Below are 25,675 nucleotides of genomic sequence, written 5' to 3'. Positions count from 1 at the left end.
CCAACATTTTGGTTGCTAAGCAAGAGCGTTGTTAAGTGAGTTTCACCACATTTTATAAGTTGGCCATGCCCACCCAGTCACATGGCCGGCAAGCCACTCCCACCTGGTCACATGGCCGGCAAGCTACTACTCCCACAAAGCAGGCCACACCTACAGAAGAGGGTCTAAAAATATTTGAAACCCACCCCTGGTGTTATCTCATAACTACGCTAAGAAAGGCCTCTCTCTGCATGTGTGTGTGAGAAAGTTAAGATGGTGACCATAAACAGATGACAGAAGCTCCTCCTTTAAGTTGTGCAATTGTAGCCTGCATCTTGCTTTTTGGATAGGCGCCCTTGTAAAGAAAAAGAAAAAAAGTTATGAGGAGATACATTTTTGGTTAGAACAACTGCTTTTGTTTCTTTCAAATGCAGCTATTTATTTAGATTTTGTGTGCTGTCAAGCCCCCAAGTTTTTTTGGCATCTCCTTTTATTTACATTCCATTTTTCTGTTATAAACCATTCAAGGTGGCTCAGAAACTATAAAATCCAGAGAGAACCCAACAGAAAACTAAAACAGGCAAATAAAGAAAAACCTCCCAAATTAACTAAAGGCAAAAAGGAGGCCCAACAATCAAATCAAAGCCATCCACCACCCTTAAAAAAAAACACAGGAAAAAACACAGCGATGCATTCATTATTCCGTGCCAAAAATATAATAACACTGGTGCTTTTCTATTCAGTCAAAAGGCTGGTCCGTAGATTAATTTAGGGCAGGGGTATCCAGCCTTGTGAACTTCAACCGGTGAATTTAGGATGGCTGGGGAATTCTGGGAATTGAAATCAGTGGTGGGTTTCCATTTTTTTTTTACTACCGGTTCGCTCGTGCGCATGTGTGTGTGCGTGAGACGCTTCTGCACATGTGGACGCCACTGCCACCACTACCTCCCGCCGGCACCACTACCGGTTCTCCCAGTCCGGGCCAAACTGGGAGCAAACCCCCTCTGATTGAAATCCATAAGTCTTAAAGTTGTCAAGGTTTGACCCTCCTGATTTAGGGGCAATATAGCAATAGCAATAGCAGTTAGACTTATATACCGCTTCATAGGGCTTTCAGCCCTCTCTAAGCGGTTTACAGAGTCAGCATATCGCCCCCACAGTCTGGGTTCCTCATTTCACCCACCTCGGAAGGATGGAAGGCTGAGTCAACCTTGAGCCAGTGAGATTAGAACCGCTGAACTGCAGATAACAGTCAGCTGAAGTGGCCTGCAGTACTGCACCCTAACCACTGCGCCACCTCGGCTCTTTATTATTTAATATTGTTTAGCCACTCGCATTATGGAACCAAAGAATTGTTAGTTTGGTTTAGTTTATTGATTAGCGCTTGGGGCCTATTAAAGTACAGAGTTCCAGAGGCAAATTATTACTAAAAATCTGATAAAAGCAGTTTAAAATGGAATTGGAGAAGATACAATTTAAAATGAAATTGGAATAAAATACAATTTAAAATGAAATTGGAATAAAATACAAATTAAAATGAAACTGGAACAAAACACAATCAAGTAATATGTGGATGGATAAAATATGATAAAATTATATTTCGGTATCACCCCTACAATCTACCCCAATCAGTCCCACATATGCTGATCTCAACCGAACCATTTTGCTCAAGTAGTGTGCTGTGTTAAATGTTGTTTTCAGATTTCGGCCGCACATAAGACAAGTTGTTTTGATAGGGGGATACCAATGGGTCATTCGTTTAGTATATAGACCCGTGAGGGCAAACCTATGGCATGAGTGCCACGCATGGCACGCGGAGCCATTTCTTTTTTTTTTTATAGAATTTTTTTTTATTTTTGTTACATAGACAACATAATCACATAACAATAGAAAAAGAAAGGCAAAGAAGAAAAAAGGAAAAAAAAACACACACAAACAAAAAGAAAAAACAAAGCCCATCATCCCATGCAGTATGTCATTTGATTACAGGTGTTTTAACCTTTATCATTCTTATACATTCATTGTTTCATTTAATAGATTATAATTTAGTATTGTTTCTTATTCCCCTGCCTGTAGCAATCCATCCCTATTACGTTTCCCCCCATACACATACCCCGTATCTCTCTGTTATATATTTAATAGACACCACAATAAACTAGGATTTTTTTAAAAAAAAAGGAAAATTATTTTTCTGGGGAAAAATAATGCTAATGTTAACTGAATATATATTGTAGAATGAAAATGAGGCTTTTAGTTATACTAGATGAAACATTTGAGACGGTAAATATTATTTGAAGATGTAGATGTTAAAACACTTGTAACCAAACGACATGCTGCATGTGATGATGGTTTTTTCTTTTTCTCTTTTTTTTTGTGTGCACGCGGAGCCATTTCTGAGGGCATGCGAGGCGTTGCCCTGTCGTCTCCAGCACGCATGCTCATTTTCGGCCTTGATTTTTGGCTGTTTTTCACCCTCCGGAGGCTTCCTTGAACCCTCCGGAGGGCAAAAAAACACCCAATGCGCAAACCAGAAGTTTGGGAATGGACTTCCGGGTTGCCCATTGGGCTATTTTTCTCCTTCCGGAGGCTTCAGGAGGCTTTCCTGAAGCCTGCAGAGAGCATAAAACGGCCCAATGTGCCTCCCGGAAGTCCGGAGTCTTCAGTGAGGCCTGCGCGCATCCGTGGGGTGGGGTGGTTGTACGCACATGCGCAGGAGGGAGGGCATTGCCTTATGGGTATGGGCACGTCCGCTCCCCCAAGCTCCCCTCCGCTTTTGGCACACCTCGATAAAAAGAATAGCCATCACTGATATAGACCAAGATATCTGTCTCTCACTCTCTAATTCAGGCAACAATCGTATAATGGTCAATAGCCATTCATTCTAAACTAAGGGTGTCAAACTTGATTTTATTGAGGGCCACATCAGGGATGTGTTTGACATTGGGGGGCCATGGGGGGCGTGGCCAGCTCAATGTCACTCATATTGGGGACACTTGTGGTGGCCCAAGGGTTGCACCACAAATGCACGCACAACAAAAGCGCGCCTGACTAAAGCGCGGTGTCTAAAGCGCGGTGACAAAACCGCGTGACGAATTAGCGACTAATTAGCCCTAAAGCGTGCCGACAAAAGCACGCCGACAGAAGCGCGCTGTAACGTATCCCTCAACCTAACCCTCAACCTAACCCTCAACCTAACCCTCAACCTAACCCTCAACCTAACCCTAACCCTAACCCTAACCCTAACCCTAACTGTAAATCTTACCTTAAATGAAATCGTGCTTCTGTCGGCGCGCTGTTGTCGGCGCGCTGTTGTCCGTGCGCTTTTGAAATCGCGGTTTTAGCGCCGCAGTGTTGTCGGCGCGCTTATGACGTTCGCGCTTTTGACGGGTCACGGGCCCAAGCACTCTGCCAGTGAAAATGGGCTCCCGAGTTCCTTTTTCGACTGCAACGGCCTCCTGCAATTCTCTGCCAGTGAAAATGAAAAAGCGCACGTTTCTCTGGCAGAGGCACTGCGGGCCGATCGTTCCTGTTTCCAAGGTGGCCCCATGGGCCAGATCTAAGCACCCCACGGTCCGGATCTGGCCCCTGGGCCTTGGGTTTGACACCCCTGTTCTAAACAGGGACTCTCAAAGCAGCTAACAACCACCCTTATGGAATGACAGTAAATAAAAGCTGAACATTAATGGTTGCAAATGGAGTTTTTGGAATTCTCTGGCTTTTTTAACCCAGTCCTCTGCTTTCCAGATGTGTTGGAATCACCAACATTCCCAGGTAGTGGGGCCAAGTTGGCAAGGACTGGATTACTCAGCCAATTAATCAATCCAAATCTGTATGATTAATCAACTGAAATGGGACGCCGCCGCCTTAATTGTAACAGGAGATTTGGGACAGCTTTGATCTTCCTCGTAGCGCCTTTTTAACGCACCCTCGATAATCCAAAATATGTTATCCAGATGTGCCCGGAAAATTGCCTGTAAGATAAAATGGCACTTGCAGAAATTATTTGCTTCCTAAACATCACACACTTTTTTTATCTTGGGCAGGGGCTGGGAAATGGAGATCCAGACTCCCTTCCGGATACCAAGCAGATTGTTAGAGAAAAGGGTCAACTCTCCAATCAAGATGTCAGAGGCTGCTAATTATTCTGTTAATAATACCTGTATTAATACAATACACGTATTCTTCGACTTACAACCACAATTGAGCCCAAAAGTTTTGTGCTAAGCAAGAGAGTTAACTTAATTTTATCCCATGTTACAACCTTCCTTGCCACAGTCGTTAAGTGAATCACTGTAGCTGATAAGTTAGTCACACGGTTGTTAAGTGAATCTGGCTTCCCTGTTGACTTTGCTTGTCAATGACAGCATGATGACCGTTTTTGAACTTCCCAGCCAGCTTCCAATAAGGAAAACCAGGCATGGTCACATGATATCTCACTTAATGACTGCATCACTTATTGATCAAAGTTCCAATCCCAATTGAGGTTGTAAATTGAGGACCACCTGTAATAGTTAATTTGAAAGGTACGCTTAATATTTTTATAAGAACCAAAGACCTCAGGGTGGGAGGAGTGGGACATGTGTCATATATTTAAGTGAATATATTTCTCTGTTTTTCTGACAGGGATTTTGCTGACTTCCTCCGTTCTCTAAGTTCTGAAGCCTGTTTTAGGGGTAAGATAAAAGATTCTCTTTGCATATAGTCATTTCCGACTCTAGGGGGTGGTGCTCATCTCCATCCAAAGAGCCAGCACTGTTCGAAGACGTCAATGCATGGTATAGGAAGTCACCCGAACAAGTTCAATCACCAAGTTGAATATTCAGTATTATGCATAGCTCTGGAATTAGGGCTGGGATTTAGTATTTGCAAGGGAATTCGTGTTTGCAAGTCTGAAACGCCAGAAGTGTTGCAAAAAATAGATTCCCCCCCCCCCAAAAAAAAACCCTGGAGCATGAAGCAAAGAGATTCCCACTGGCAGGAAGTTTCATGCCCAACCACTATCATGGATCCACAGTTCTTGTAGATAAAAGGCTATAGGGCAGAAGTGGGGAATGATGGTCCCTTTAGGTTTCAATCATTCCCTACCTCTCAAGAATCAAGATCAGGTGAAGTGTTAATATCACTTTATCATGCCACACTTGGAATACTGCATCCAGTTTTGGTCACCACGATGTAAAAAAGATGTGGAGACTCTAGAAAGAGTGCAGAGAAGAGCAACAAAGACTATTAGGAGACTGGAGGCTAAAACATATGAAGAACCGTTGCGGGAACTGGATATGTCTAGTTTAATAGAAAGAAGAACTAGGGGAGACATGATAGCAGTCTTCCTATATCTCAGGGGCTGCCACAAAGAAGAGGGAGTCAAACTATTCTGCAAGGCACTTGAGGGCAGAACAAGAAGCAATGGGTGGAAACTAATCAAGGAGAGACGCAACTTAGAACTGAGGAGAAATTTCCTGTTAGAACAATTAATCAGTGGAACAACTTGCCTCCAGAAGTTGTGAATACTCCAACACTGGATGTTTTTAAGAAGATGTTGGATAACCATTTGTCGGAAGTGGTGTAGGCTTTCCTGCCTGAGCAGAGGGTTGGACTAGAAGACCTCCCAGGTCCCTTCCAATTCTGCTATTCTATTCTATTCTATTCTATTCTATTCTATTCTATTCTATTCTATTCTACTCTAATCTATTCTGTCTTGTGAAATTCAACTCCCAGAATTCCTGAGCCAGGAATTCAGAAGGGCCACCATCCCCTACCCCTACCATAGGGCCCTGGCCCAATCACTTTCATTGAGACTTTTATACAGAACCGGGGGTGTTTTCTTGCCCTCCCCATTGAGGCTACTCCTTTTTTTTTTCTTTGCACCTTTAATGGGGGCTGCTCAGGGCCAGCTTAACAGTGTTAGCAGTGTACTGGAGCCCCTAAGACAGTGTTTCTCAACCTTGGCGACTTTCAGTCCTGTGGACTTCAACTCCCAGAATTCCCCCAGCCAGCTGAAAGTCGCCAAGGTTGAGAAACACTGCCCTAAGACAACTACTCACAGGAATAAAAAGGTAAAATGGTTGATAAAATTAAACATATTTTATTGGCACTTCCAATCAAATCGCTGTTGAAACCTTTAAATCATGCTGGGCTGCAACAACTAATCAACATGACTAACATTTGAACGATAGGCGAGGCTTGAAAAATACAATAATATTCGGTAAGCCATACAATTGCTATTTATATGATGTAAGGTGCATGGAAGGGTTAACATAAAAGAGATTAGTATGGGGCCCCTATGCTCGTGGGACCCATGGGCAAGTGCCCATCAGGCCCATGTGTTAAGACAGCCCCTGGTGCTCTCTGGACCTTCCTTGTTAATCAACTGGAAAAGCACCTGGCCTGTATCTCCAAGGCCTACTTGCTCCTCCTCTGGCCTCCCAATTCTTTTCTGCCAGCACCTCTGCCCTTCCCAGCCCAGATGTCACAGCACGATTGGCCTCCTCTATCCGCCCCCCCCCCCTCCACCTGATCTTTCCCTTTCAGCCCTGGTCTTCTTTTCCTTTGAGTCCCCTTTGGTCCTTTCTTGAGCCTGGCAGCTACGAGCCTTTCCTCTTCTCTTCTCTTGGACCATCCATCCATTTGATCCATCCATCCATCCATCCATCCCTTTTCTCATCATCCATCCATCCATCCATCCATCTCTCCTTTCCTTCTCTCCCTTTCTCTCTTCTCTTCTCCCATTCAACCATCTGATATCTCTTCTTTTCCTCCTCTCTTCCTCATTTCCCATTCAACCATTTGATATCTCTTTTCTCTTCCACTTTTCCCATTCAATCATTTGATACCTCTTTTCTCTTCCTCTTCTTCTTTTCTTCTTCCTTTCCTATTCAACCATTTGATACCTCTTCTCTTCTCCCATTCAACCATCTGATATCTCTTTTCTCTTCCTCTTCTTCTCTTCCTCCTTTTCCATTCAACCATTTGATATCTTTTCTCTTCCACTTTTCCCATTCAACCATTTGATATCTCTTTTCTCTTCCTCTTCTTCTCTTCCTCTTTTCCCATTCAACCATTTGATATCTCTTTTTTCTTCTTCTTCTCTTCCTCTTTTCCCATTCAACCATTTGATCTCTTCTCTTCTCCCATTCAACCATCTGATATCTCTTTTCTCTTCCTCTTCTTCTCTTCCTCTTTTCCCTTTCAACCATTTGATCTCTTCTCTTCTCCCATTCAACCATCTGATATCTCTTTTCTCTTCCTCTTCTTCTCTTCCTTGTTTCCCATTCAACCACTTGATATCTTTTCTCTTCTTGTCTTCCTCTTTTCTCATTCAACCATTTGATATATCTTTTCTCTTCTTCTTCTCTTCTTTTCCCATTCAACAATTTGATATCTCTTCTCTTCTCCCATTCAACCATCCGGTCTCTTTTCTCTTCCTCTTCTTCTCTTGCTCGTTTCCCATTGAACCATTTGATATCTTTTCTCTTCTTTTCTTCCTCTTCTCCCATTCAACCATCTGATATCTCTTTTCTCTTCCTCTTCTTCTCTTCCTTGTTTCCCATTCAACCACTTGATATCTTTTCTCTTCTTGTCTTCCTCTTTTCTCATTCAACCATTTGATATCTCTTTTCTCTTCTTCTTCTCTTCTTTTCCCATTCAACAATTTGATATCTCTTCTCTTCTCCCATTCAACCATCCGGTCTCTTTTCTCTTCCTCTTCTTCTCTTGCTCGTTTCCCATTGAACCATTTGATATCTTTTCTCTTCTTTTCTTCCTCTTTTCCCATTCAACCATTTGATATCTCTTTTCTCTTCCTCTTCTTCTTCCTTTTCTCTTTTCCCATTTAACCATTTGATACCTCTTCTCCCCTCCCCTCCCCTTCCTTTCATTTCCACCCATTCCACCCTCTCCTCTTCCTTCTCCAATGCCCCCTCCCGGGGCATCCTTTCCTCGCTCGCAACCTCTTTGTCCCCCCTCCCTCCCACCCCCTCGCCTCTTTCTCTCCCGCTGGCCCGTCTTGCGCCCAGCCTCCGCCGCGCTCTGCCTCCTCGCCAGCCCCGCTCCCGGGCACGGCTGCCTGCTTCCCTCCCTCCGCCGCTCCCAGGCTGCTCCGCTGCTCGCCCGGCGCGCCCCCGACGCCACCCCGCTCCTCTTGCGCCCGCTCCTGCCTGCCGTCGCCGGCTCGCCCCGCTCCTCCCCCTCCTCCTCCTCCTCCTCTCCTCCGCCGCCGGTGCAGCCTCCCGTGGCCAGAGAGGCCCGAGCGCGATTCCCCTCTGCACGATCCCTTCTCCAGGCCGGGGCGATGGCAGCGAGCGCCGCGCTCTTGCAGTTGCTGGCGGTGGCCCTGGCGTGCCTGGCTGCGGCGGCTCCTTCCTCGTCGCCTCCTCCACCGCCGCCGCCGCCGCCTTCCGAGGACGCCGCCGATCCCTTCGCCGCTCAGCTGGGCGACATCTCCGCTTGCCAAGCGCGCTGCGCCCAGAGCCTCCGGCAGAGCCCCGAGGCAGCCCCCGCCGCCAAGGTAGCCGCCGCCGCCCGCCGGGAAGGGAATGGATGGGTGGATGGATGGAGAGGCAAGGTGGGGAAGGGCGCGCGGGGGGGGGGCAACATTTGCAAATTAAATTTCCAAAAAGGCCCCCTAGTCGAACAATGGGGGAGACCCCCCCTCCAAATCAGTCCTCTTCCTCCCCCCGGGAAATCTGCCCCCCCCCCACCCGCCCCGGCTGTTTCCCTTCGCTTCCAAGAGGGGGAAAATATGATTGCCCCCCCTCCTCCCAAGCATCCATATTTGGGGAATCTGTTATTTCTGGATCCCGCATCCATATTTCTGGGCTCCGCATATCCGCAGCTACCTGTAATATCGGTGATTGCGCGACGCACGCAGGAAAAAAATAAGGGAAGGGGGGAGAAGCGCAGCTGCATCGTAACGGCGGAGCCCTGTGCCAAACGGGGAAGGGGGAGCTGGGGGGGACGACGTCGCTAAGCGATCTTTTCCTTACAGAAAATGGGTTGGGTGAAAGCGACCCCCCCCCCACTTTAAGAAAGGGAGGCAGCCGGGCAGATTTGCAAGGATTGAGGTTGTTTTTTTTTTTAAATACACCCCCCCCCCCGTTTTCCTTTATGATTAGGAATAGTTATTTTACCCTCCTTTCTTTCTCTTCTCCCTCCTCCCTCTTTCTTTCTCTCCTCCCTCCCTCTGTCTTTCTCTCTTTCTTTCTCTCTTTCCTTCCTCCCTGTTTCTTTCTCTCCCTCTCCTCCCTCCCTCCATCTTTCTCTCTCTCTTTCTCTCCCTCTCCTTCCTCCCTCCCCCTTTCTTTCTCTCTCCTTCCTCCCTCTCTCCCTCTTTTTTTCTTTCTTTCTCTCCTTCCTTCCTCCTTCCCTCCCTTTCTTTCTATCTCTCTACTTCCTTCCACCCTTTTTCTTTCTCTCTCTCTCTCCTTCCCCCTCCCTCTTTCTTTCTTTCTCTCTCCTTCCTTCCTCCTTCCCTTCCTTTCTCCCCCTCTCTCTCCTCCCTCCCTCCCTCTTTCTTTCTCTCTCTCTCCCTCTCCTTCCTCCTTTCCCCCTCTTTCTTTCTTTCTCTCTCCTTCCTCCCTCCCTCTTTTTTTCTTTCTTTCTTTCTCTCCTTCCTTCCTCCTTCCCTCCCTTTCTTTCTATCTCTCTCCTTCCTTCCACCCTTTTTCTTTCTCTCTCTCTCCTTCCCCCTCCCTCTTTCTTTCTTTCTCTCTCCTTCCTTCCTCCTTCCCTTTCTTTCTCCCTCTCTCTCTCCTCCCTCACTCCCACCCTCTTTCTTTCTCTCTCTCTCCCTCTGCTTCCTCCTTTCCCCCTCTTTCTTTCTTTCTCTCTCCTTCCTTCCTCCTTCCCTCCCTCCCTCCCTCCCTCCCTCCCTCCTTCTTTCTTTCTTTCTTTCTTTGTCTTTCCTTCCTTCCTTCTCCCCCCCCCCCAAGCCTAATTTAGCTTTCCCTCTGCCTCTTTGGCTTGCTGGAGAGGTCAATCTGACCCCTGACCCCGCCCCCCCCTCCGTTGGTGGACACCTATTTTATAAAGAAATTCTGCATTGCTGCATTTGAATCCAGCCTTTTATGAATGCCACATCGGAACTCTTATCATGCGCGTGCTTGAATTTGCAATGGTATTTCCACTTGCCTGAGAGTAGATCCTATTGAACTCCAGTGAGATTATTAATACAGGTGGTCCTTGACTTAAAACCATTCCTTTAGTGACTGTTTGAAAATACAGCAGCAGTGAAAAAAGTGACTTATGACACTTCCTCGCACTTATGACTGTCGCAGCATCCCTGAGGTCACAGGATCAAAATTGGGGCGCTTGGCAACTGCAGGTAGTTCTCGATTTACAGTTCGTTTAGTGTCCGCTCAAAGTTGCAACGGCACTGAAAAAATTGAATTATGACCATTTTTCACACTTCCAACCATTGCAGCATCCATAGGGTCATATGATCAAAATTCAGACTTGCCAACTCATATTTATGACGGTTACAATGTCCCAGGGTCACGAGATAACTTTCTGTGACCTTCTGACGAGCTTCACTTAACAACAAGGTTACTAACCTATCAAACGGCAGTGATTCACTTAACAAATGGTGGCAAGTAAGGTCGCCAAATGTGGCAAAATTCCCTGAACAAATGTCTCACATAGCAACAGAAATTGTGGGCTCAACTGTGATCGTAAATCGAGGACTACTTGTATTCATGAAGGCTGAAGTGTCCTGGGTTCAAGTGATTGTCACTGGCAACTTACCCCAGAGGAGTCCCACAAGGAAAGTCAAGCCGGAATCATTTAAAGACCACAGCAGAAAGGTTGTAAAATTGAGCCTGACTCACTTAACAACTGCATTGCTTAGGGAAGGAAGTTCCGGTCGCAAATTGTGGTCATAAGCGGAGGGCCTGCATTGCACCTGTATTACACTTCATCGTGGAAAAGTATTCAAGCAATTTCTCCAGGTCTGTGCATGTTTACGTAGAAGCAATTATAAGCTGCATTGGGCATATTTTTACTCTCCTACAAAGCAGGGCTGAGCTTTTTCACTTTTCAGTCCTCGTTTCGGCAGTGAGATAAAAATTCGAAACCCCGTTCCCAAGGCCAACATTTCAGTGAAGTTTGTTCCCATGCAGGATGGAGGGTCTTAAATCACATTCATCTTCTGCAATAGATACGAAGGGATTTCCTCTCTGTCTCTCGCCAAAATGCATCCGTCATGCTCAAATAATGTCATGTTATCCTGAAGGAATTCATAATATGAGATGCGGGCTTTAAAAATAAATAAATAAATAAACAAGCGGAAGTCCCGGGACATGCCACATTTCAGTGCAGTTTTTCCAAATTCTGTTTCCAGTTTGAAAGCTTGAAGGACAGACAGCTTGGACAGAACTATTTTTTCCTGAGTGGCTCCTGATTATTTATTTTATTTACAGCACCTGCTTTTATGCCACTTAGATACGGATTGACAAGAGTTGGAAGGGACCTTGTAGGGACAGCTAGTCCAACCCACTGCCCAAGCAGACAGTACACCAGGGGTATCAAACTCGATTTCATTGAGGGCTGCATGAGGGTTGGTGTTTGACCTTGGGGGACCGGGGTGGGCGTGGTCAGGTTAGCCCCTCAAATATTGGAAGACTGCTATCATGTCTCCCCTGGTCTCTTCACTAGCCATGCCCAGTTCCTGCAACCGTTCTTCATATGTTTTAGCCTCCAGTCCCCTAATCATCCTGATTGCTCTTCTCTGCACTCTTTCTAGAGTCTCCACATCTTTTTTACATTGTGGCGACCAAAACTGGATGCAGTACTCTCTAGGTGTGGTCCTACAAAGACTTTATAGAGTGGTATTAGTGCCTCACTTAATCTTGATTGTATTTAGGATTGCATTGGCTTTTTTGGCTGCGGCCACACATTGTTGGCTCATATTTAATTGATTAAATAATTATGACTCTAAACAGCTCCCAAGTCCTAGTAACAGTACAACACTAAAAAGTCAGTTTGGTCTAGTGCAGTGTTTGTTAAGTAAGCTCCTTGCTGGAAGAGCGAGTACGTTCAGCGAAGCGCTGTGAGTGTTGTGTTGGAGAATTCAAAAACCAGCATACAGAGACACTGCAGTTTAAATAGGCTTTTACTTTAGTGGAAAATAGAGGTATCAGAGTTCATCAAACAGTCCAAGTCATACACGGATAATTCAGTCAGTCATCAATGTCTTTCAGTTAAGAGATAATCCAAATAAGTCCAGTACTCATACAAACAGTCCGGTATTCAAAGTTTGCTAACAGTGGCAAAACTTACAATAGCTCACGGCACTCAGATCAGAACAGCCCAGCACCTAACAAACAGAGAGAGAGCTAACAGTCGTTCTGGCTCCCTCTTATGGCCAGTTGGAGAAAACAGCAACCAATCACATTTTACAGTATGATTTAAAGACACAGCTACAACATTGTTACATGATTTATATATTGCCAACCCAACCGTTAGAATTATATTCCTAACAGTGTTTGGCAAACCTTTTCGACACTGAGTGCCAAAACGGGAGTGTGCATGTGTCCCGGAAACCAGCCGCCTGGTCTTCCGGTTTCTGGCGTGCATGCACGCGTGAAGAGCAGCTGGACATGACCCCGGGACACTGCAACCGTCATAATTGTGACTCAGTTGTCAAGCATCTGAATGTAAATCACCTGAGCATAGAGAGGCTGGAATGATCATAAGTGTGAAAATTGATCCTAACTTGCCTTTTTCAGCGCTGTTGTAACTTTGAGTGATCACTAAGTGAACTGTTGGAAGTTGAGAACTAATTGCACATCCCTGAGAAAGCACTTTAAAAGCATATGAACCATTCATCGGCTGACCACTTAAAGTTACAACAGCACCCGAAAAAATGACTTATGACCGTTTTTCACACTTACAACTGTTGCAGCATCCTCCAGTCACGTGATCAAAATTAGTGTGCTTAACAACCAGCTCATATTTATGACAGTTGCACTATTCTGGGGGTCATGCGATTACCACTTGTAACCTTCCCAGCCAGTTTCCCGCAAACAAAGTCAATGGTGGGGGGGGGAGGGCAGAAGATTCACTTAATGACCGCATGTTTCCCTTAAAAATTGCAGTGATTCCCTTAACCATTGTGCCAAAAAAAGGTGATAAGATGAGGCCCAACTCACTTAACAACTTCCTTGCTCAGTAAGAGAAATGTTGGGCTTAACTGTGGTTGTAAGTCAAGATGTACCTGTGTGAACTCAACTCCTTTAAAAGAAACCAAGTGTTATTATAGAACTTATTACAGAATAACAGTTGGAAGGGACTTTGGAGGTCTTCTAGTCTAACCCCCTGCTTAGGCAGGAAACCCTACAGCATTTCAGACAAAAGGTTATCCATTTGTAGAATCTTACTTTTTTCACCATTGATTTTCATTTTGTTACCTTGTTCCCCTCAAAATAAGACAGGGTCTTATTTGCTTTTGACCCCCGAAATAAGCAGTTGGCCTTATTTTTGGGGAGGTCTTATTATTTTTGAGGTGCAGGAGGCAGCGAGCGTGGTCACTTCATGGCTGCTGCTATGTTGCAATATTTTCAGGGAGGGCTTATTTTAGTGCATGCACTCAAAAGCCCGATTGGGTATTATTCGGGGAGGTCTTATTTTTGGGGAAACAGGGTAGATAGCACCCAATGTTCAAGTATGTCAAGAGCCTTCTGTATCTTTAGCCTAACCTCCAGAGTGTTGGTTATTCCTGCCAGCATGGTGTCATCTGCAAATTTGATGAGTTCCCTATTTATCCCCTCATCCAAATCATTGATGAAGATGTTGAAGAGTACTGGGCCCAAAACAGAGCCTTGGGGTACTCCACTGCATACTTCCCTCCATGTAGATGCAGTTCCATTGAGGACTACACGTTGAGTGCGGTTGGTCAGCCAGGTACGAATCCATCTGGTGGTGATGCTGTCTAACCCACATTCTTCTACTTTATCTAGTAGTAGGTTATGGTCTACCTTATCAAATGCCTTACTGAAGTCCAAGTAAATTATATCGACAACATTCGTCTGGTCCACTAATTTTGTCAAAGAATGTGATAAGATTAGTCTGTTCTTTAGTCCAGGGTGTCAAACTCAAGGCCTTAATTGAATGCTTAATGGAGCAGTCGTAGAAACGGAAGAAGGACCGGCCTGCAGTGCCTCTGCCAGCAAAAATACAGTTGCTCTGTTTCCACTGGCAGAGGCTTCAGGAGGCTGTACAGCAGTGGTGGGTTTCAAAAAAATTTCGAACCTACTCTGTGGGTGTGGCCTCCTTTGTGGGAGTGGCTTGCCGGCCATGTGACCTGGTGGGAGTGGCTTGCCAGCCATGTGTTTTCTTTCTCTCTCTCTCCCTCTCTCTCTCTCCTTCCTTTTGTCTCTCTGTCTCTTTTTCCTTTTTTTCTTTTCATTTCTCTCTCACTTTTCTTTCTTTTTTTCTTTTTTCTTTATTTCTTTCTTCCTTTCTTTCTCTTTCTCTGTGTGAGTCTGTGTGTGTGTGTGTGAGTGGTGGGTTTCAAAATTTTTTGGAACCCCTTCTGTAGGTGTGGCCTGCTTTCTGGGTCCACTGGTGGAACCTCTTCTAACCGGTTCAGTAGATTTGACGAACCGGTTCTACCGAACTGGTGCGAACTGGTAGGAACCCACCTCTGCTGTACAGGCCAAAAATGTGGCCTGGGGGGTTGCGGAAGGAAGGAAGGAAGGAAGGAAACTCCTGCCTTAGCACTTGGCCACCAGCAGATGACAAGACAAGGGTTTGTCGCTTTCCCTGGTCTCGACTTCCTCCACTGGTCTCCATGGATCCCCCAGCCCTTCCCGAGTCACCACAGGTGTCCCCAATACAAGTGATGCCAAGCTGCCCCCCGTCAAACAGAATCCTGATGCGGCCCTCAATGAAATCGAGTTTGACACCCCTGTTTTTAGTCCAAGAGGTTGTTTGCCCCAGGGATCATCTTAATGTTTTTTTTGCAGATTTCAGATGGGTAACGAAAGGTAAGACAATTCAGGCCTTTCCTGCTCAACTGGCTGGAAAGTCTAAATGAGCTCTGACTGCTGGCAGGCAGGGTGGGTTTCCCTCCCTCTTTGGATTAATCTATCCTCTGATTAGTTTAATGATGTTGTTTTGGATTTTCGCCTTCATTACCGATTGTTCAACAGCTTGAGAATATGAACCACATGAAAGAGATGCTGTAGATGCTGACAATATGGGTAAATAAACCATATAAATATGTTATATAACAGTGATGGCGAACCTTTTTGGCACCAAGTGCTCAAACCGGAACACATGTGCGTCCACCGGAGTGCCGGTAACCTATAAAACCAGCTGGCCGGTGGATGTGCGCACACCAGCCAGCTGATCTTAGGGTTTCCAGCACACACATGTGCTCCAGCCAGGTGATCTTCGGATTTCCAGCATGCACATGTGCGCACCAGCTGGTCTTAGCACATGTCTGAGTACTGGAAACCCGAAGGCCAACTGGCGGGTATGTGCATGCCCATTTTCTGGGCCACTTTAAGGCCGTTATCAGGATGTTTTTCGGGATGTTTTCAGGATGTTTTCTGACGCTCTAGAGCCTGTGAAGACCAATGGGCAATGTGTGTGCTGGAAACCAGAAGAGCAGCTGGCGACAGCAGGCATGCCCATAGAGAGGGCTCTGCGTGCCACCTGTAGCACGTGTGCCATAGGTTCGCCATCACGGTTACAGTATATAATGTTTCATTTCTGAACCACAGCTAGGGGTTGGGAGGGCTTGCTTCCTCCATCGGAATAAAAATGTTACCGCGCCTATCAGCTGAATTGGATTCACACAATTTGTTGAACCATGGAAATAAACACACAGGAGATGGATTCCCAATGCAGGTAGTCCTTGACGTATGATGGTTCATTTAGTGACCGTTCAAAGTTGCAACGGCACTGAAAAAAAGTGACTTGCGACCATTTTTCGTGCTTACAGCCTTTGAAGCATCCCCATGTTCAGGTGATCAGAGATCAGATGCTTGGCAACTGGTTCATAGTTATGACCATTACTGTCTCCCAAGATCATGTGATCTTCTCACAAGCAAAGTCCATGGAAAAGCCAGATTCACTTAACAACCGGGTTACTAACTTAACAACTGCAGGGATTCCCTTAACAACAGTGGCAAGAAAGGTTGTAGAATGGGTCACTTGACAACTGTCTTGCTTAGCAACAGAAATGTTGAGCTCAATTGTGGTCCTAAGTCGAGGACTACCTGTATTTCTTCAAAGTTCGCTAAATGTACTTTGATATATCACCTTTGCAATGTGCTTCCTGCTTCAAAATAACTATTAAATTAAGCCCCGGGTTCAAATCCATCCTCAGCAATGAAAATTCCTGGGCTATCTTTGAGCCAGTTTCTTTCTTTAAACGAAACTCTCTTAACAAGATTGTAGATGGGATAATGAGAAGGGGGAATCCTATCTCTATTGCCTGGAGGTAAGCTAATATATATGTATCAGAAATAAGTGGTAATTTTTAATGTAGTAGGGAACCATACCATCAATTTTGGCATATATGTTCCTCTCGGCTTTTAGGTGGTCACTAAGATTTTTCAAAATAACCATCAGATCATTAGTATTAGTATATAGTAATTAACACGCTCTGATGCTAAGGAGTTCTACTCCCCCTCCCCACCTGAAAAGAACTCTGTTCCAACTTCCAGTTCCCTTATATTTAAGTATTTAATAAATTTATAGGCTGCCCAATCCCGAAGGACTCCGGGCAGCTTACAGAAATACATTTTTCTAAAAAATAAAGAATTAAAAATAGAGAAAAAACAGATTAAAACAGATTAAAAAATCGCTTCATGCACTCAATCTAGGCGGGGCTGGACCTCATTCATGAGATCAACAGCCCCAGGCCTGCCGGAATAGTCAGGTTTTGGTAGCCTTTTGGAAGGCCGTGAGAGTGGGAAGGATCCGGATCTCTGGGGGTAGATCATTCCATAGGGTCGGAGCGGCTACAGAGAAGGCCCTCCCCCGGGGAGCCACCAGACGGCATTGTCTGGTCGACGGCACCCAGAGAAGGCCCACCCTGTGTGATCTTATCGGCCGTTGGGAGGTATGTGGCAGAAGACGGTCTCACAGATATCTGGGTCCTAGGCCATGTAGGGTTTTAAAGGTAATAACCAGCACCTTGAAACGCATTCGGAGACCAATAGGAAGCCAGTGCAGCTCGCGGAGGATAGGTGTAACATGGGTGTATCTTGGTACACCCAATATCGCTTGTGCAGCTGCATTCTGGACCAATTATAGTCTCCGAACGATTTTCAGGGGCAGCCCTATGTTAACACGCTCTGATGCTAAAGAGTTAGACATTCTACTCCCCCTCCCCACCTGAAAAGAACTCTGTTCCAATTGCCAGTTGCACGACCCCCCTGCGCTCCCCCCACTTTTGGCACAGGATCCAAAAGAGGTTACCCATCACTGCCTTAGGAGGAAGCTCTTACTAACATAAGCTTTGGCAATGGAGGAGCTGCCTCTGAAAGAGACAGGGTCTCCTTCACTGTTAGGACCACCAACTCCTATTAGGAATGATATCGTCACAACCTGCTATGCAAATTCTGCCCCGAGCAGAGGACTTAGACTAAATCAGGGGTCTCCGCCCTTGACAACTTTAACTTCTGGGAGTTGAAGTCCGCCAGGCTTAAAGTTGCCAAGGTTGGAGACCCCTAGTCTAAATGACTGCAGGAGCACCTCCTGGTTCTTATGATTCTGTGCATTGGTGTCAAAATAAATAAATAAATCGGCTGCGTTTTGTGGACCCTGTTTTGTGTTCAATTTGGAGACCGACAATTGCAGTTGTAGCTTCTCAATTCTCCCTCCCACCCTGCAATTTCCTTTGCCTCCCTCAGGATGCTATTCTCAACGCCTGTTACCGAGGCTGCCGGCTGTTTTCCATCTGTCATTTTGTGGATGCCACTGCCGAGCTGAATGCAACCAGAGCCGAGTGCGAATCGGGTAAGGCGGTAAACTCTGGGTCCACCCTCCTCCTCCTCCTCGTCCTGGTTTTCTTCCTTTTCCCCCGCCCACCTCTTTAATCCACACACACCCTCTTCCCTCCCTTCCCCTCTTTTACATTATCCAGAACCTTCCCCCCACTTAAGAGGGTCATCTCCCTTCCTTCTTTCCGAGCTTCTGAAAGAAATTCCCACCAACAGTCTAGGATAATGGAAAATGCAGGTGGGAATGGGGAGGGGGGAGACAGCCTTCCTCTCCTAAATCTGTCAAAGCAGAGATTTCAAAAGGCTGGTGTTGCATCCATGAATGATTTTGATAACTTTGGGAGGGGGGGGGCTTTTTGAAAAGCAGGGTGCCCTGTCTTTAAAATGAAACAAATCCCACCCCATCTGGAATTCTGAGGCTGGTTCGACCTCCAGTTCCTACATTCCCAAGTGGGACCATCTGCCTGTCGGACCAGCAACCTGTTTCCAGCAGCCACATTCTTCTGGATTTCCAGCAGCTGGTTATTCGGATGTAGCTGCCTTTGAAAACTGAGCACCATCTAGCTGTCACGAGGTGCTGATGTATTTATTAAAGGAGCTAGGAAATCGTCTCTCACTATCGGATGGAAGGTCAGTCAGCTTGTCTGGGCCAAACCTGCGTCTCTGGGAAGCAGAGCTTAAAGGAAATTTTGTAATTTAATAAATTATGCTTATTCAATTTCTATCGCCGCCCAACTCAGCCAAGTGACTCTGGCTGTTTTACAGTTCTAACGTTTTTTTTTAAAAAATCAGTGATTCAGATGCTGAAAGATCGACAGTTCGGCGGTTCGAATCCCTAGCGCCACCTAACGGAGTGAGCTCCCGTTACTCGTCCCAGCTTCTGCCAGCCTAGCAGTTCGAAAGCACATAAAAATGCAAGTTAAAAAATAGGGACCATCTTTGGTGGGAAGGTAACAGTGTTCCCCGCGCCTTTGGTGTTTAGTCATGCCGGCCACATGACCACGGAGACGTCTTCAGACAGCGCTGGCTTTTCGGCTTTGAAATGGAGATGAGCACCGCCCCCTAGAGTTGGGAACGACTAGCACATATGTGCGAGGTCAGGGGTGGGTTGCTGCCAGCATTACTGTCAGTTCGGAACCTACATGCAATGGGCACACGCTATTCAATGTAAATTGTTCTGCGCGCATGCAGGCACAGTCACTAAAATCCAAAATGGCGGGGCCCAAGCGGCAGCGAGGGAACTGGTTCGGGGGCGTGGCAGGCCTGGGTCGCCGCTAGTTTTGTGAACCAGACCTGAATTCCACTACCGATTCGGCCGAACTGGGCCAAACCGGCAGCTACCCACCTCCATGCGAGGGAAACCTTTGCCTTTTACCTTAAAACAACAAAAAGACATTAAAACCATAAAGACATCCATAAAAGAAAGAAGTATAAATATAAACAACAGCCGGGATGATTAATGAAGTAATAGTAAAGCCAAGTAGAGGTAGTTGAAAGGAGAAATGTTTTCCCTTTTGCATTTGAGCATGCAAAAAAGGAGGAACGTTGGGAAGAGAACAAGGAAGGAAAAAGAAGGAAAGAGGGGAAAGAATAAGAAAGGAGAATGAAGAGGGAAGAAAAAGGAAAAGGGAGGAAGGAAGGAGATGATAATGAGAGTGGGAAGTCCTGCCTTAGCTCTTGGCACCACAGGTGCCCCCTCACACGAGTGATGTCAAGCTGGCCACACACACCCAGCCCTGTCCCACCGTGGCACGACAAAACCGTGCTCGTCAAAATAGCAGTGATAAAACCGTGTCGCTAAAGCCACAACGTCATCACCGCGCGTCATCACCGCCGCGACAACAGCGCGGCGACAGAAGGGCGCTTCAAAACAGCGCGGCGGCAGAAAGCCAATTTAAATTAAGGTAAGGGTTAGGATTAGGTTTAGGGGTTTGCTTTAGGGTTAGGTTTAGGGTTAGGTTTAGGGTTAGGTTTAGGGTTAGGGTTAGGTTTAGGGTTAGGTTTAGGGTTAGGGTTAGGTTTAGGGTTAGGTTTAGGGTTAGGTTTAGGGTTAGGTTAGGCTGAGTGCTTCGGAAGGCGCGGATTTGCCCTCCGCCCTTATGTCAGCGCGGTAAGGTCGCATTTGCTTTAGCGATTCGGACGGCGCGGATTAGCACTCGCGCTTATGTCTCCGCGGATAAGGGCTTCGCAATATTGTGGTGGAACCCTGGCCCACAACCCCCTGAAGTCAATGATGATGCAGCCCTCAAGGTAATCAAGTTTGACCCCCTGGTCTAGGAGAAGGGAGGATCAGGTTCAAGGCCCCCGCTCAATTACATGAAGTCCCTGGAAGATTCCAGCCTGATCTACAGATAGTCCTTAACTTATGACGGGTCACTTAGGGACCATGCTAAGTCATGAGGGACTACCCCCACCCACCAAAATAAAGCTACCGATGAACTGGTTTTGGAGTTCTGAACATCGTTCTCTCCGCACGACCACATGAGTGAATTTTGGGTATTTGGCAACTACTCACATTGATAGTTGTTTGCAGTGATTATATGACTGTGATTTCAAATGGTTTTGTTGAAAACGGGCATTTATTTCCGGTGTTTGGCAAAAAACAACAACACAACCCCATAGCAAACAATAGGTTTGCTTACCAACTACCTTGTTTGCTTAACTACGGTTGTGAAAAAAGGGGTAACATTGGATCTGGTCATGTGGTCATCTGCTTTATCACCACTTTCGACCCTACAGGTAGGTAGTCCTCGACTTACAACAGTTCACTTAGTGACCGTTAGAAGTTACAATGGCACTGAAAAAAGTGACACGACCATTTTTCACACTTGTGGCACATGGGCACGTGATTTACATTCGGATGCTTGGCAACTGACTTACATTTTTCGACGGTTGCAGTGTCCCGGAATCATGTGATCCCCTTTTGCGACGTTTTAACCATCAAGTCCGTGGGGAAACCAGATTCACTTAACAGCGGTGTTGCTAATTTAACCAGGGCAGTGATTCACATCACAAATGTGGCAAAAAAGTCGTAAAATGGGACAAACTCGTTTAACAAATGTTTCACTTAGCAACATAAATTTTGGGTTCAATTGTGGTCGTAACTCAAGGACTACTTGTAATTGCCTGGCTCAATTAAGTTACCAGTCCTCACGTAGTCATAAGGACTATCTCTATTTTACAGCGCTCTTGGGGAAGAAAATGAAGAAATATCTCCATGCAAACCATCTTAAGCTCCTGGAGTAAAAGCAGGATATAAATCTGACAAATAATCCCATAAATATGTAACGTAGTGTCAGGGTTCCAAATAGCATCCAAAATTAAATTAGAATTCGAGGCAAAGTATTGCTCAAAGTTCCAATTTATGAAGAGAGCCATGTTGGCACTTCTGGGAAAACCCGAATCTGAAAGCTTCCGGGTTTTCCCCACCCAGTTGAAAGTTCAAGATCTTTCCCCCACACCCACCAGTCGATCACATGGTCCAATCTCCCACTTCCATGCTGGTAGTTCCACCCATCCAGTTCCGGTCAGGTGCAGAGGTGCAAAGACAAAAGATGACCTTAGCTTTCTAGAAAGTATTTTGTTATGGCTGCATGTCTTCTAACTCTGTACAATCCTCCCTCCCATTTCCCTACAATAGAAAATGCATAGTAGAATAATAGAAAGTGTGGCAGGCCAAAGATCCACAAGAAAAGATGGCTGCAGGCCTGATAGATAGACTGCAGGATGAAAAAAAAATAGGGCTTTTCCCAGGAAATGAAATCCAACATTTTGTAGGGCACTAGGCTAAAGAAAGAAATGGTGGCTAACACTGGAGCTGCAAGTTTGCATTTGGTTGGCATTTTTGAACTACATTTGTGATTTCAGCTACTGAAACTGAATCGATTTCCAAACGCTGGATTTTGTTCATTTGTGCTGAATTCTGTTTTTCCCTTTCTCTTGGATATTGCAGCCTGCATGGAAGCTTACATTGGTGTGGAAGAGCAGTTTGGCTGTACGACCGGATGCAAGACACAGCTTCCAGAAATGGAAAGCAGAGGAGAAAACATGGTAACTCTTATTTTTTAAACCCAGAATGCAGAAGATAATGAGAGGGGGGTGGTGGTATTATTATTAAACATTATGTCATCATCTAATGACGAGGCTTTAACTAGCTTAAAAGCTCCTTTTCCTGACTGAGATTTTTGAGTAGGGTTGCGTAGGATTTTGTTGATGATGGAGGAAGTGTACTCTACATATGAATAGGGAGGGCCTTTGTCACAGCTTCATCTCTGGATGGCCACCTTGCCATAACACATTTTATTGAAATGGAAGAGAACAGAACAGAATAACAGAGTTAAAAGGGACCTTGGAGGTCCAACCTCCCATTCAGGCAGGAAACCCTATACCATTTCAGACAAATGGTTGTCCAATCTCCTCTTAAAACCTCCATGTTGGAGAATTCACAAGTTCAGGAGGCAAGTTGTTGCACTGATTAATTGTTCTAACTGTCAAGGAAATTTCTCCTTAGTTCTAGGATGCTTCTCTCCTTGATTAGTTTCCACCTATTGCTTCTTGTCCTGCCCTCAGGTGCTTTGGAGAATAGCTTGACTCCCTCTTCTTTGTGGCAACCCCTGAGATATTGGAAGACTGCTATCATGTCTCCCCTGGTCCTTCTTTTCCTTAAACTAGACATACCCAGTTCCTGCAACCGTTCTTCATATGTTTTAGTCTCCAGTCCCCTAGTCATCTTTGTTGCTCTTCTCTGCACTCTTTCTAGAGTCTCCACATTTTTTCTACATCGTGGCGACCAAAACTGAATGGCGTATTCCAAATGAGGCCTTACCAAAGCATTATAAAGTGGTATTAACCCTTCACATGATCTTGATTCTCTCCCTCTGTTTATGCAGCCTAGAACTGCATTGGCTTTTTTGGCAGCTGGAACACTCTGCTGGCTCATATTTAAGTGATTGTCCACTAGGACTCCAAGATCTAGTTCTGCCTTAGAAATATAAGCCAGCTGGATAACTTTGGGTCAGTCACCAAGAGACAATGAGTTCTAGTTCTGCCTTAGGCATGAAAGCTGGCTAAATGACTTTGGACCAGGCCCTCTCTCTTAGCCAACCAGAGATGGGTTGCGGCCGGTTTGCCCGGTTCGACAGAACTGGTAGTGGCCCGGAGAAGCTGAGAGCGAACCGGTACGGTGGCTCTTTTGGCTCACCCGCCCGCCCACGCTCTATAACTCCTTTTATGGCAAAAGACAAATTGTGCATGCACACACAGCATATGGCGCCTGCACGAACCCCGACAAGCAGCTGGTTGTCTTAGGGGCGGTGGATTGTGCATGCGCACACAGCGCCATTCCAGGCAAGCCCACAAATGTAACGCTCGCAGACGCGATCCCCGAACCAGTAGTGACAGTAAGTGCAACCCACCACTGTGCCCAACCCATCTCAGGGTTGTTATTGTGGAGAAAATGGGACGAGGGAGGAATATTAGATATGTTCACTGTCTTGAGTTATTTATAAAAATATAGTGGGGAAGGAATCTAAAATGAAGCAAAAATAAATAAATGTAAGTAATAAACTGGGTGCCTTCCACACGCAAAACAGGGGCCCTTTGGAACATGAATGGAGTGTTGTATTGTGTACCACGGAGATGGGAGGGGGGTGTTCAGTCACAATGACATTATTATTGTTGTGTCGGTTTTGAGCCCACCCAGGTGCTCTGCGGAAGCCCTTCCCTATGGGGCCTTGCTCATAACAATGCTTTCCCTAAGCTAGGGCACCTGGTAACTGCATTAATCTCTTTTTTTGGCAACAATATTTCTGCTCCTTCATTTACTGCCATTATTGGATGTTGGACTTTCCAGTTTGGCTTATTAATTTATGGTTGGGGTTTTTTATTTTTAAAACTTCCTTTATTGTAATCTGCCAAAGCGGTTACTGAGTGGATGAAAAGCGTCATTATAATCTAACTCAGACCAAGTAAAATAAAATAAAAACTTAAAGGCTGTTTTGTTATCTGGATGTAGGCCCTGTAGACCTTTCTGTTTACACTGTAATTATTCAGCCTGGTGGATACACATTGCTAAGCCGGCAGCTGTCAGGACTGGTTTCAGGATTTGTTATCACTGTTTGCTGGGTTGGGTAGAAAACAGCCGTTTTTATTAAGCTGATCCCAAAAAGCACGTCAGGGACAGAACTGGAGAGTCTATCTGTCTATCTGCCTGCCTGCCTGCCTGCCTGCGGAGTCTGTTTTTTACCTCTGGTAGAATACATAGAATAGAATTCTTTATTGGCCAAATGTGATTGGACACACAAGGAATTTGTTGTGGCCTGGGGAGCTGGCATCAGAGTCGGACAGTGGGGAGGTTGGGGAGAAACATGGGCCAGTCCTGAAGTCTGGGGAAGGCTCGGACGAGGGCTCTGCGTCGGAGGCAGAAAGGGGGCCAGGGCCATCTGGTAGTTATGTGCTGCCTCTGGAACCCCCAAAGCAGTGGTGGGTTTCAATTTTCTTTTAGAACCTCTTCTGTAGGTGTGGCCTGCTTTGTGGGAGTGGCTTGCCAGCCATGTGACCGGGTGGGAGTAGCTTGGTGGCCATGTGACTGGGTGGGAGTGGCTTGCCAGCCATGTGACTGGGTGGGTGTGGCCAACTTGTAAAATGTTGTGAAACTCACTTAACAACGCTCTTGCTTAGCAACCAAAATATTGGCTCAGAAACTCTGGCATTTGAAGCACGCAAGTCTTAAAGCTGTCAAGTTACAAGACCCTCACACTCCTAACCTTTTAGAAAAAAAACCCAGGGGTGTTCAAACTTGACAGCTTTAAGACTTGTGGACTTCAACTCCCAGAATTCCTTGTCTCTCTTCATCTTGATGATGTGTGGACGGGCGGGGGGGAGGGAGCTGGAACCGGTTCTAAATGGCACTGTAGATTTGTGGAACCTCTTCTATAGAAGAGGTTAGAACTGGCAGGAACCCACCCCTGCTCCAAAGTCTGACATCAGCGAGGCAGAAGAACAGTGCGAGCCTGTTCCCAGTGTGCTCATGCACAGAGCTGCCAGAAGGCAAGAACAGTTAAGAAAAAGAGGGCGACATAAGACATAAAAGAGGAGCCAACGGACGTGAGCCTTTGCAGGAAACAATTCGTTCATATGGCCGTTCAAGCTCTGAGAAGTTTTGTTTGACTCTGTGCTACGTTTGGCCTTGCAAAACTATTGGCAATTAGGTCTCTGGCAGGGTTTCAAGGGAAATAAAGGTGGGGGCTTATCAACATTACCCTGAAAAGCTGTGGCAACTCGAGCAGACATCTGTCAGAATCTTCACAGACTGTTTATGAATCATTACGGGCTGTGAATGACCATAATTCACAGCCGTCTAAAGAAAAGAGGGTTTGGGGCACTAAGATTGTGATTTATGCTTTCTCAGGAAGCCTAGGACCAGTGGTGGGATTCAGCCAGTTCTCACCTATTCGGGAGAACCCGTTGGTAACTTTCTAAGTAGTTCAGAGAACCGATTGTTGGAAGAAATCTCCTTTTGTTTTCCCCCCACTTTACAGGGCTAATCATGTAAGGAAGGCAGGAAGGAAACATTCTGGTGTTGTTTCTAGCCTGATCTTTATTGCCCTGCTTACAGAAATTGCCTCTCCGGTTAACCCTTATTACCATTGTAACAACTAAGGCGAAGCGCCCATCGACCTGAGTGACCTTGAGTTGGCCACGCCCACCCAGTCACATGACCACTGAGCCCCACCTACCCAGATGGTCAT

At 45.9% G+C, this 25,675-nt stretch overlaps 1 protein-coding gene across 1 annotated transcript in view; it reads left to right on the top strand.

The window, feature by feature from the left end:
- The first annotated feature begins 8,201 nt into the window (after positions 1–8,201).
- The window catches only part of TMEM59L (transmembrane protein 59 like), a 43,443-nt gene continuing 25,969 nt past the window's right edge, over positions 8,202–25,675 (top strand). The window contains exons 1-3 of the mRNA XM_032232908.1: positions 8,202–8,482; positions 17,838–17,943; positions 21,880–21,977. Of these exons, the coding sequence (XP_032088799.1) occupies positions 8,267–8,482; positions 17,838–17,943; positions 21,880–21,977 (420 nt within the window). The 5' untranslated portion in view covers positions 8,202–8,266. The remainder of the gene's footprint in view (positions 8,483–17,837; positions 17,944–21,879; positions 21,978–25,675) is intronic.

The sequence above is a fragment of the Thamnophis elegans genome, chromosome 1 (assembly GCF_009769535.1).
Source record: "Thamnophis elegans isolate rThaEle1 chromosome 1, rThaEle1.pri, whole genome shotgun sequence".
Taxonomy (NCBI): Eukaryota; Metazoa; Chordata; class Lepidosauria; order Squamata; family Colubridae; genus Thamnophis; species Thamnophis elegans.
The sequence above is the reverse complement of the archived record's forward strand: the minus strand, read 5'-3'. Positions and strand labels throughout refer to the sequence as shown.